Source organism: Pteronotus mesoamericanus, unplaced genomic scaffold (assembly GCF_021234165.1).
Source record: "Pteronotus mesoamericanus isolate MK-2021 breed Mesoamerican mustached bat unplaced genomic scaffold, CSHL_Meso_final contig_347, whole genome shotgun sequence".
Classification (NCBI taxonomy): Eukaryota; Metazoa; Chordata; class Mammalia; order Chiroptera; family Mormoopidae; genus Pteronotus; species Pteronotus mesoamericanus.
The window spans coordinates 14556171-14568666 of NW_026555137.1; the positions used below are offsets into that span (position 1 = coordinate 14556171).

The window sequence follows — 12496 nt, forward strand, 5'->3', positions numbered from 1 at the left end:
CTGGAATGGCTGCCTCAAAAAGCACTGGTGAACCCATTCCAACTGGAAAAAATACTGATGCATATGCTGTGATTTGGAAGTGTAGCCAAGCCATCAGGAAGTGGAAGATGAGAACACGTGGTAACACTGGGAACAGGAAGGCCTCCCCGGGACCATGAAAACAGCCTGCGGCTATTATTCCAGAGAAGAACCAAATTAAAGCTTTTGAGAAGCAATAGATAGACAGGATTTTTACTTCATCTATTGTATTGAAAGAAAAAGCTGTAATTCACACACACACACACACACACACACACACAGGCTTCAAAATCTCATCCCTTCTCTCCCCTCACCTTTCCCCTCCCTCGTGCTACCCCAACGCATATTTCTATGGATTTTTCTCTCAGAGAGTGTGGCCCATAGATGCATGGAGCAAAGCTCCCAGTGTGGCCTGATGCACCAACCCTGGAGGCTGGCGTTCGAGTCCAGGGAACATGCACAAGTTAGCACAAGATATACCTTTAGGATCAGAGGTAACATGGAACAAAAGTTAACTATGGACCGTGGGGGCAAACCTGGCTTGGAACATCGCCCTGATACTTTTTCACTCCCATCTTGGACAAATGGCTTAGTCTTTCTGTGCCTTAATTTCCTCATCTGTGTAATAGAGTTCATATTATAACTGCGGAGGGCTATAGTAAAGATTGAATGAGATCATGTTAATGAGAAAAAAATGTACTGCCCTTGCTCCAATGCCCGGCACTTAGCTGTAGGGATGAGATTTTAGTTCTTGAAAAACAGGAGCCTTTGGTTTGCATAATGAATAGCCGGCTCCAGAATAACTCAGCCTGCGGTGGCCACTCCCCACTTAGAGGCCCAAGCCCTCGTTCACCTGGCACAGCGCATTGGCACTGAGCCACAGCCTCGGAGTCTGGCCGTATGTCTGAAAGCATATTGCTGGGAACACAGAGCCAACAAAGGAGGTGTGTGCAGAGACCCCAACGTGATATTGTGAACCATTTAGTAGACATGTCACTCATTATAGCACTAAAGTTCATCCAAAGTTATATCTCTCATGAAGCTGTGGACAGCATCTTGCAGTGTTTTGGGGGGATGGAGGTGAGATAGGGGAGAGAGGTAAAGAGAGACTTCCTTCAATCTGCTGATTATATTTGACTTAAGCACCTGGTAGTAGGCCCTGAGGAATAAACTTGAGTCGAATGAGAGAGACAAGGGAATCACCTTCCCGCATCCCAGCAGCGCCCTATGGAAATGCGAGCTGACGTGTGTGGGGGCGTCTTACTCAGCAGACTCTCCCTCAGTGGTGCCTGAGGAGCTGCTGCGTTGATGGGAAGTCAAGTTCACACTTCTAACGCCTTCCATTCCCATATGGAAGAGGGGCGCAAAACTGAGAGCTTAGACCAGAGCCCGGCTGGTGGTAATTTATGAGGTAATTTTGTCAGTCTGGACACAGCTAAATCTTTTTTAGGGAGAATAAGGCTTCGTATATGGCATTGTAGTTGGTTTATGGAACTGGCAGACCAAGTCCACCCTCGATTAGCTGGGCAATCAGCTGGGCAACTTCATTCCCCTCTTTCAGCCTCACACTCCTCACCTGTAAAGTGCATTTTAATCCTACCACCATCTGAAAAAATGTAAATAACAAGCACAGTGCTTTCCTCATCAGTGACACATCATAAATGACAGCTCCTCTACCCTCAGCCCCTTAACCCATCCTCATCCCAAGCTCCGCCCCGCCATGTTCCAAGATCCAAATCATGTTTTTATCACATCCTTTTGGGGGTGTGGCTCCCTAATTTCCTAACGAATAAATTTCTACGCATCTCTTATTACCCAGTGACATGCCCCTTTGTTGAAATATCTAGCTACAGTTAGATATTTCTTTCTCCTTTCAACTCCAAAATGTGGAGGGAAAAGTCTTTAATACAATCAGTTTGATGGCAAAACCTTATTTTTAATTATAAAAGGCATTCCTGGGAAGGTTTATAAATGCTGATTTTTATAAGATTCATTCTATCATAAATGAACAAATAAATTTCTATTAGAATTTTGGTAGAAGTTTCCATAAGTGAAAAATCTTCATCCTACAGGAAAAAGAGAAAAGAAATTTCTTTCCCTTGCTCTCATGGCATCGTATCCATACACATATTATGTGCTTTGTATTATAATTATTGTATTTCCCCCCTGGATCCCTCCCAGGCAATGATGGTCTTTTTCGGTTCTAGATCATGGCTCCAGCATAGTACCTGGTAGACATTAATTAGACACTCAGTACATAAACATTATATGAAGGACAAAGAACAAAGAAGTAGATGTGCTGTTGCCTCCTGAGGAGAACCTGTGTCCTGCTGGAACCCTCGCCCTACTGGATACCAGACATGAGATTTGAGTGGGAATTTTGCGTAGCTCAGCCCTGTATCTGTTCCCATCCTAAGATCGACCACATGGGAGCAACTTAGGCATGATTAACCCCTTCTGGGACACATCTCAGCCTTAGAACCTATTACGGGCTGAACTGTGTCCTCCCGAAATTCATCTGTTGAAGCGCTAACCCCCAGTCCCTCAGAATATGACCTTATTTGGAGATAGGGTCCACACAGAGGTAATCAAGTTAAAATAAGGGCATTTGGGAGGGCCCTCATCCAAGCTGACTGGTGTCCTTTATCAAAGGGGACATTTGGACACAGACATGCGCAGAGGGAAGGCAGTGTGAAGACACAGCCATCTATAAGCCAAGGAGAGTTCTGGAACAGACCCTTCCCACTCAGCCCTCCAAAGAAACCAGCCTAACCCACACCTTGATTTTGGACTTTTAACCTCCAGAACTGTGAGACAAGAAATTTCTGTTGTTCAAGCCACCCAGTCTGTGGTACTTCATTACAGCCGTCATGGCAAACTAAGGCACTTTCTAACACCAGGCACTCAGAATGGGGAGCCCGGGGTCACGGCAGCGCCTAGTCTGAGGAGACAGAACCAGAAGGCCAACCAAGGAATATTTGCATATTTAAACAGGAGCTGCTTCTCCTTCTCTGGCTTTTTCTTTGATATGAAAGCATCTGAACATGTAATTAGAATCCCCCGTTTACCCATATGGATTAGATGTTGTCTCTCTGAAAAGGTAGTAATCATTCACAGGATTTTTAAGTGGATTCCTGTATATTTTAAATGTTGCTGTATTTAGTGTGTCTTGTGAATGTCAATAAGAAATAACATTTACAGAAAAGAACAGCAGGTTCCTTGTTTTGAGTTTCAAGATGAGCAAAGCTAAAGAAAATGCCAAAATAACATGCAAATATTAATCTGCCATGTGTAAGGCTTCTTGGAATTTTTTTTCCTGAGCTGTCAACAGCATGTAGCCTCCCTGCCGTTATTCCTGGGTGTTCATTTTTTTTTTTAACAGAATCTGCTGTGTATTTCACTGTATGGGGAATATTCCCCAATACATCCTCACCATTATTTCCTTTTGTTTGCAGGAAATTTTGACTGGGTAGGGAATGATTTTATCCAGAATGCAGGCACAGGCCTTGTTATCAACCAAGCAGATGTGACGAACAACACGAGCATCATTAAGCAACTGAAAGATGTGTTTGAGAGGGACTGGTACTCACCCTACGCCCGGAGCTTACAGCCAACCAAGCAGCCAGACTGCTCCAGCCTGTTCAAACTCAGCCCCCCCTCGGACAAAACGGTCACGTACAACGCGAGTGGGAAGGACCCTGCAAGTGTATAACACATGAATGAACATACTGACCGGACTGCTTGTATTTCCTATTTATATATAAAGGACCGCAGGAGAGAAAAACAATTTAATATGTCTTTTTTAGGGGAAAAAAGCACACTTATGAAAAATAATCTCTGATACGCCATGTAATATCTAACCATCTTAGTGGCGTGTACACTCAATTTAAGACTTTTGTACTTGTTACTTCTGACAGAGAATGTCATTTCAGCTTGGAAGTTAGCTTTTATGTTTGCATACCAATTTTAAGGCTTTGATGCATCTTTCTTTCTGGTTCTAGAACTTTTTATGCTGACCCACATGGTCAGTTCTTAGGAAGCTTAGCATGAGGTAAGCTCTTTACTATTCTGAGAACTACAGACTTAGAGAAGAATGAGGAATTCACCTTAAACAAGAAATCAAACCAAGTGTTTATCCTTGTAAACTCTCTCCAAGACCTATATAGTCATCTTAGCATGAACTTCTCATGCCATCCTTCAATACTCTTGAAAAATACCTTTTTTGCCTCCCTGTTCATTTTCTCCTGATACCGTAGATTTTCTTTTGTATCATTTTCCCTTCTCACAAAAGAGTTTTATGATATAGTGTCCCTATATTCACCTCAACACTAGTTCTCCAAGTATATTTTTGAAAGTGTATGAATTCCTCAGAATGGATACAAAATGGAAATAGCAGTCTTTAATTTTCACCTTTCAGCTGCATTTTTTTCTCTACCACGTTGATATTTTAAAATCACAGCCAGCAATATGTATCCTTTCCCTCAAGCTCCGAAAAATTATATAGCCACCTGCTAATATCCAGCTAGCTATTAAGTCTGCATTATAGAGAATGAAGTAGTTTTTCACATTTTTGTTTAGGTTATGATATTAGAAAAGAAAGGTCTCTATGCGTCAGTTGATTTGAATTTCTTTAGAATCATTATGCTGTTAAAGAGTATGCCAGCAAACGTTTACAGAGCTATTTAATATACCTTCTGCTATTTAATATACCAAATGCAATTTAAATACTCTGCTTAACATATTTTACTAAGAAACACAAATATTGGATTATTGTTCTATAATATCATTGTGTGTTGTTTTATATCTATACAATGTATATAACCCTATATTAACAGAGACTGTTGCTACCCTAGAGAGAGGTGTGACCTCTTCAGAGCCCAGAGCAGGCGGCCTCAGGACACTCAGTCTTAATGTTGCTCCTGACTCTCTCCCTGACCTCGGGTTTCTATTGGTAATGTAGGGACAGCAAATACTCACCTACCTCTCGAAGATGTTGTTACGGTAGGAAATATTTATAACTTGTTTTGAAATCAAAAGAACCTATATAAATGCTAAGCATTATGATGTAGAATCTTTTTCTTGAAATAATCTTTGTGGTATCCCGATGGAATCCATAGCAGGTTCTCCCTGAGAACCGATGAGGGAAAACAAATGCACAGCTTCTGGTTGCAAAGGGGGGAGGAACGCAGCACTTCAAAGCCCCTGCTGGACCTTGGGACTTGTCATCCTTGTGTTGGGTCACTTTGGCATGAGTGAGAGCAACGTAAAACGTGACATTGTGCTAAGGATTGTTGTTCAGGACTGGCACGCACAGGTGCTTTCAGAGCAAAGAAATGGAATCTTCACTACATTTTTTGCTGTTTCTAGAGATTTGATCTTGAATATGCCATAAAGAGTGACGGAGGAACCTGTGGATCATCCAGTGGGTTTGCTTGGTGTAGACACCTGTTGTTGGTTATCTGGCAACCACATAGCTCCTCTTGTTGTTTCCAAGTACTGCTTTACTGAATATTTAACAGACAGTGAAGAGAGCTGTATTTTTTAAGGGTAACATGTTTTTATGAATGATTGGATTATTAAATACTTCATCAATAATAGCCGGCCTCTGAGGCTCTAAATAGTTACCATATACCCAATCTTTGTTTGAGTAGGACATTATCCAGCCAGGCATCTCGGTAAAGTAAAGGTGGTTCGGGTGATGATTATAAAAGAAAGCAAGCAAGCAAAGAGTAGGCATGGAGACAAACATACCACGCTCCGTCCCGGGGAAAGAAAAGCAACACAGGCTGAGTTTGAAAAGGACATAAGAAGGGAGGAGAGATAGCCGCTTCCTGGTGAGTTCTCAAGTTGTCTCTTGGAGTGTTAGTGATGGCCACAGAAGAAGCACCAGCTTGGTCTAAGGGGGCCCCTTCATTGCCGCTGTCTTTTGCGTATCACAGGAGAAGAGAATCTTGTCCTTTGTGAATGGACCATCATTGCCATTTCCCTCTGAGCCCCATCAGCAGGCAGCCCCAGGACCTGCGCCCTGGGGTTTGCTGCCACGCACCAGCAGTATCAGAGCCTGCCTGGCCCAGCAGCCCCCTCTTCAAGGTGGCCCAGGCAGCTGTGGCCGGGCCACCGACTCCGGGAAGTGACGCTGGCCTCCTATGGCAGCCAGGAACGCAGCCCCTGTGCAGAGCGTTACAGCTGGCTCCATGTCTCCCGAGAGAACATTTCATGCTGCAGAACTTTCTTTTTCTTTTGGATGCTTCCTTTACCCCTCTAGAAGTGGTCTTCCTCTCTTTTAGACTGTGTCTGTGTTCTGCAGACCACCGACTTCCATTTCTCTGCAAACATCTTAGGAATTCTCTCCCAGGGGGTGGGGGAGGAAAAGCAGACACAATCGGAGACTATGTTTTAGATTTCTGTGCCACTTCCATTAACCCAGTGCCTTATGTAACCCCAAGCATTGATTTTAAACAGTAATTTGCTCTATGAGAAGCTTCTGATGGGCCTTCCAGATGAAAGCTTGTGTCTACGGATTCTACGCATCCTGTTCTCTTCCCAAGCCACACAAATCAAATCATTGACACTCAAATATTGATACTGTTGGTCCCAACTGCATTGACACAGGCCACAGGCCACTAGCATATCAAATAATTGCATCACAGCACTGTAGAGGACATGGAACATTCTAGATTATATCCATGCTGTGGAAACAGCGCATTCTGAGGACCTGAAAATGATAGAAGGTGCACTGAAAATGTCCACACTCTCTTTAAAGGACCCTGTAAAGAGATGCTTCAGGGACTTCTGAAGTCTCATGAGATAGAGAATGAAAATCAGCGTCTCTCTTTTTTAATTTATTTTTTTGTTGTTGGTCAAGTACATTTGTCTCCATATTCCTTCCACCACTTTCCCCTGCCCCACCCACCCCCACCTCCCCCCCTCAGCCCTTCCCCACTTTGGCTTTGTCCATGGGCCCTTTGTACATGTCCATGAAGACCCTTCCCCTTCTTTTCCCCCATTATCCCCTTCCCTCCTCCCCTCTAGTTACTATCAGTTTGTTTTTCTGTCATTGTTGCTCATTATATTTTGCTTGCTTGTTTGGAAAACAAGTGTCTTTAGAAAGTCAAAGCAGACCCCGTAAAAGAAATGAAAGGGCCTTGGATGAACTTTGCATCTGTGTAGCTCTGGGCACCCCTTTTCCCATCGGGCTGTATTTGTGCTCGTGCCTATCTCACTTCTGATTGGCTCTTAAGGAGGTGGGTCTGATCATGTTTGTGGCTAATCTTACCCTTTCAAAAGCCTGTTCTGTTACTGCAGTTAAAAGTGCCTCGTAGAACCTGGGACTGACAGCAGCTCATTTCCCACAGCCTGCGGTTATTCTCAAGTGACTTTGATTCATTCTGAGTTTTCTGTTGATTTTTAGGAACTTCTCCTGAACTAAAATCTAAGGAAAAAATTAAAAGACCATAAGAATTTCTTGATAAGATCAGACCCAGGGTCCGGCTGTCTCAGGAATTCTGTCCCAGAATCTGCCTTTTTATCCTGTGTGACCACTTGTGTGAGTTTCTCTGTCCAAAATTCATTCCATTATTATTAACATTTAAGGAATGTAAAAAGCTGCCTTCACTTGCAAAGAACAGTTATGGTCTATAATGAAGGGTACTTTCTATTGGTTTTTCAAGCTCAGTCCCTTATAAACTGCACCATCTACTGTGGACTAAAGGTTCGGTTCTTCAGTTTTCTGTACCTAGTCTCAATGAGCTGGAATACTTTATTATAAGCTCTTTCAAAAAATTATTGTTATTTGAGTATAGCTGGTATACAGTCTTATATTGGTTATATTAGTTTCAGGCATACAATGTAGTGAGTCAACATTTTTATATCTTACAATGTGATCACTCCACTAATTCTTCTAATTATCTATCACCATATAAATTTAACACAACATTGTTGACAAATCCCCCTTCCCTTTTCACCCATCCCCCATCCCTTCCCTTCTGGTAACCATCCCTTTGGTCTGTTTCTATCTCTTTATTTTGTCTGTTTGTTTGCTGTTTTTAGATTCTACATATAAGTGAAATCATATGGTATATGTCTTCCTCTACCTGACTTATTGCAGTTAGCATAATACTCTCTCTATCCATCCATGTTGTTGCAAATGACAAGATTTTGCTCTTTTTTTTATTGCTGCAAAATATGCCATTGCATATATGTACCACATCTTCTTTATCAATTCATCTATCGATGGACACCTAAGCTGCTTCCGTATCTTGACTATTGTAAATAGTGCTGCAATGAACATAGAGGTGCATCTGTCCTCTCAAGTTAGTATTTTTGTTTTCTTTGGATTAATACCCAGAAGCGGAATTGCTAGGTCTTATGGTATATCCAGCTTTTGTTTTTTGAGGACTATCCATATTGTTTCCCACAGTGGCTACACCAGTTTACAGTCCCACCAACAGTGCATAAGGGAGACAATAAGCTTTTTTTGAAGGAGAAATTAATATAATGTCCATTTGGCCTAAGGTAGTTTGGATAAATTAATTCGTATTTAGTTAGCTGCTGGGATTTAGCATATTTCCCTTGTATATGTTGGTAGCCAAATAGGCATTTATTATTTTTACCTTATTGCTTTAAATTGGTAGTTTTCCAATAGCCCTGAAGTCCACCTCCGTTCATAGTCTGCCTTTCCCATTTGAGAGAATTTCCATCTTTGGCTGAATGAGAAAGATACTTCATTTTATGGTGACTGTTTAGATATTCTCCAGGAGTTTCTCAAAATTGTAAAAACCAAGTTTTCTTATTTTCAACCTATTAGCAGCCTTGTACTTACAGAGTTCTACAAAAGGTCACTGATTGCTTATGCGACTTTTGGCAATTTGATGAAAAGAAATTATTTAATAGGCTATTATGCATTTTCTTTTGCTATGTTTAACTACTAAACTTCTAATTCTTTTACAAAGGATATCTTGAATTTTTAATGTTTCTTTATGTAAATAGAATCAAGTTGTACCTGGACATATCTATATTATTAACCTTAAGATACCTAAATAAATTATGTGATAAAGGGCTGAATTTGGGGACATCATTAAAATTCTCAACCTTTTGTATAACCAAGTGCTCAATATTTTTTGTATAAATATTATATGTATTTCTTTTTTATTCTGTGAGATGAGGCATTCATTTTTCTCTTCACCTGGTTTCAGAAACAAACAAGTCTCCCTGAGTATCCAAGCTGTACCAAGTGTTGAGTAAGGTAACTACAGCTGCCCCAATGGGCAATGTTCCCTGTTTGGTATATTTGCCCAAGGAGGCACCTTTGTAACAATATTCTTGTCTCTATAAAAAAAAAAGTGTGTTTCCAACATGTCTTGGTTTTGAGTAAACAATTGGTTTTTTAGTGAAGAATCATTACAAAGAGCAGGCCGTACATCTGGCCCAGGCACAGGAAAGGCATTTGTAGATACGACTTCAGCTGCCTCCTGTACTTCCCCGCCACGTTCTTCTTTCCAGGCTTAAACCCATAATCAAAAGCTCCTGCTATCTGCTCAATAAACCCATATTGAATTGCAGGTTTAGAGAATTCCTTGAAAACCACCCAAGCCAACTCCTCCAAATGCACAAATTTCCTTCCCAGGCAGCCAATCAGAAGTTGAGGGTCTACTCAAGCCAGACATGATTGAGCTCTTAGTAAGCTGCCTTTCATAAGACCTGCACAGAATATACTTTTGCTGATTTGCTAAAGTAAATTAGACTTGAGGCAAAATCTTAAAAAGATTTTGCATAAAAGCATAAAAGAATGTGCATGCTGTGTGCACACTATGATGACCTTTTTGTAAAGAGAAAACTGAAGAGGCACACTTTTTTAAAGCTGTCATTTGAGAGTTTAGCAAAGGCTTAATAAAGCCAGCTTTCTGAATCTTTAATAGTCAATAATAATTTGATTTTATCAGCATGTTCTAGATCCTTCCATTTATTGGGGGGGCGGTTTTGTTGTTGTTGTTGTTTAGTTGGGCTAAATCTGATGAGGGAAGATGCTGTGCAAGGAATTTAGTGAACTCATAGTAAGGGTGAAGATTATTGATGATTTATTTTTGTCATGTGAGAGAGAAATGAGTAATGAAACAGTTTTCCTTTCATAAAATGGATATCTGGCTCTTAAACCCATTCCTTTTAGCTTAAGACATGTTGAAAATTGTTAATTCCCTATGGACTCTACTGTCATCCATGGGTGGAAAGTTCTAAGGAACAGTTGAGAAATTTTGAGCTTGTAAGACACAAACACAGATACACCTGGTTTCTAATTTGGGGTGCCCCGACATAGGTATATAACAGATCTTGGGAGTATGACCTCAAGTTCCGGGATTAAAAATATTAAAATCATATGTGACTTTCTAATATGAGTGGGGGAAGAAGATCTTTAGAGGCAACTCAGAAAATATATTCCAACCATATTTATGCAAACCAAAGCTTCATGTTGCATGTCATTTCCTTTTACTTAAATGTAGAGATTATCTGCTTCTTTTGAAAGTGCATGTTGCTAAAGCAACATTCCCCCTCCAAAATGTAAGAAAAGAAAGGCAGCACCATATTAGGGAGGTTACAGTATTGGTAGAGCACTTTGAAAATCCTCCATGAGAAAGGGTCACTGCAAAACAAAGGCTTTTGCGCCCAGCAGTAAAGCTGCACGTTTTCCATATTTCATGGGTGGGTTTATAGCTTTCCTGGAGCGCTGGACAGACCGCACCATAGTTGCTGTGTGATCAGAATCCTGTTTTCTGTTATGGGAACTTTCCACACTGGCCACAGTTCTTTGTACCACGGTTCATACTTGACCCAAAGAAACCATTTACAGGTCAAGGGATGGCCTCGGGAAGGAGACGTACCCAGCACCAGTGTTCTGGTTGGATGGCACCCAGCCCCACAAGGCAGAGCCCTCCTTTAGGGAGTCTGCAGTGGAAATGCAGAAAGTGAATGAGTGCCGCTAATAGCATCCAAAAGGTAGAGAGGAGCCAAGTCGCCCTAATGGTGTGACTTGGAGCAGTAAGGGCAGCTACTTCAGCAATTTAGGTAACAGTGTGCTTGTTGATCCACCGTTCACGCTCTTAGACTACTGGAGTAATCATGATTGATTCCTGAACAATGAGGCTGGACTTTGTGATTCCTGGGTTGCTTTCTTATCTTCTTTACTTTCTTATGTATCAACACAAATAAACTCACATTAATTGAGATAACCTGGCTGCATGTCTGTTCTTGGCAATCTGGAAGGGCCTACCACACTCAGTTAAAGCTATCTTCATTTTTAAGGAGCTTGGAAGCAAAGGAAAAAGTCAAAGACGCATTGTAGTTTATACGTTTTTTTCTTCTTAAAGATTTTATTTATTTATTTTTAGAGAGAGAGGAAGGGAGAGAGAAAGAGAAGGAGAAAAACATCAATGTGTGATTGCCTCTCGCATGCCGCCTACTAGGAACCTGGCCTGCAACCCAGGCATGTGCCCTAGAGTGGGAATCAAACTGGTGATCCTTTGGCTTACAGGCCAGCACTCAATCCAATGAGCCTCACCAGCCAGGGCAGTATACCATGCTTTGATTAGACATGGACTCAGACTGGAAATCTTCGTGGCAAATTGCCTGGATCCAGTCTGTAAGGGTTAAACATCAAATCAATGGTAAACAAGTATCCTAGACTCATTAAGATAAATTAGAAGCATTGAAGATGGATATTAAAAAGTCATTTAGGAGATGACTACATGACAGACACAGATTGTTAGAGCTGGAAAAAAAAAATTAGAGCTCTTGAAGTCCAAACCCATCATTTTTTTATTATGAGGAAAATGAGGCATGGAACACACAGTGAGTTAAGTAGAGGCAGATGTATTCCAAATTTAGAAGTTGTTTGTAAGAAATATACGGATGATCGACTTAATACATGCAAAAGTTGCTCATAATATGCTAAACATTTGGGGCAAATGGTTAGTTTACAGGGATTTGTAAAAGATGGAAGTCAAAATACCCCTAAGAGGTCTGGCAAAGGCTGGTGGGTCTTGAAGATGCCACAGGAAGGAGTGGAGGAGGTGGGGGTAGGGTCAAGGCACATTTAGCCTGGCATCTGTCCCTACTAAGTTCGGGTGGCGGTAATGCTGGAAGATGGTCTATGGTTATGTGCTCTGCTTCACAGGTTGCCCATTATGGGCACGCATTCAAAAATGAAAAGGATGCTACAAAACTACCATTTAATTTAGGGCTTGGAAACAAAATTCTTTTTCTTTTTTTGAAGTTTGTCACTCAGCCAGTCAGTTTGTAGTTATTTATATTAAAAAAGGTGCATGAGACAGATCATTTAAATCTAAGGGTTGCTGACAGTCAAATACTGCTAAATTGTTGGTGGTATGTTCATGTAATCGGGGTAACCTAGTGTTGTTGTCCACAGTGTGATGGTCAGTTGTGTGTGTCCGTTTGGCTGGGTGATAGTCCCCAGTTAGTCAATAAA

General features: G+C 41.3%; 1 protein-coding gene across 1 annotated transcript in view; it reads left to right on the plus strand.

Annotated features, from left to right (window-relative positions):
* PLD5 (phospholipase D family member 5) overlaps window positions 1-4865 on the plus strand; it is a 168648-nt gene extending 163783 nt beyond the window's left edge. The window contains exon 10 of the mRNA XM_054576705.1: window positions 3474-4865. Within this exon, the coding sequence (XP_054432680.1) occupies window positions 3474-3730 (257 nt within the window). The 3' untranslated portion in view covers window positions 3731-4865. The remainder of the gene's footprint in view (window positions 1-3473) is intronic.
* The last annotated feature ends 7631 nt before the right edge of the window (window positions 4866-12496 follow it).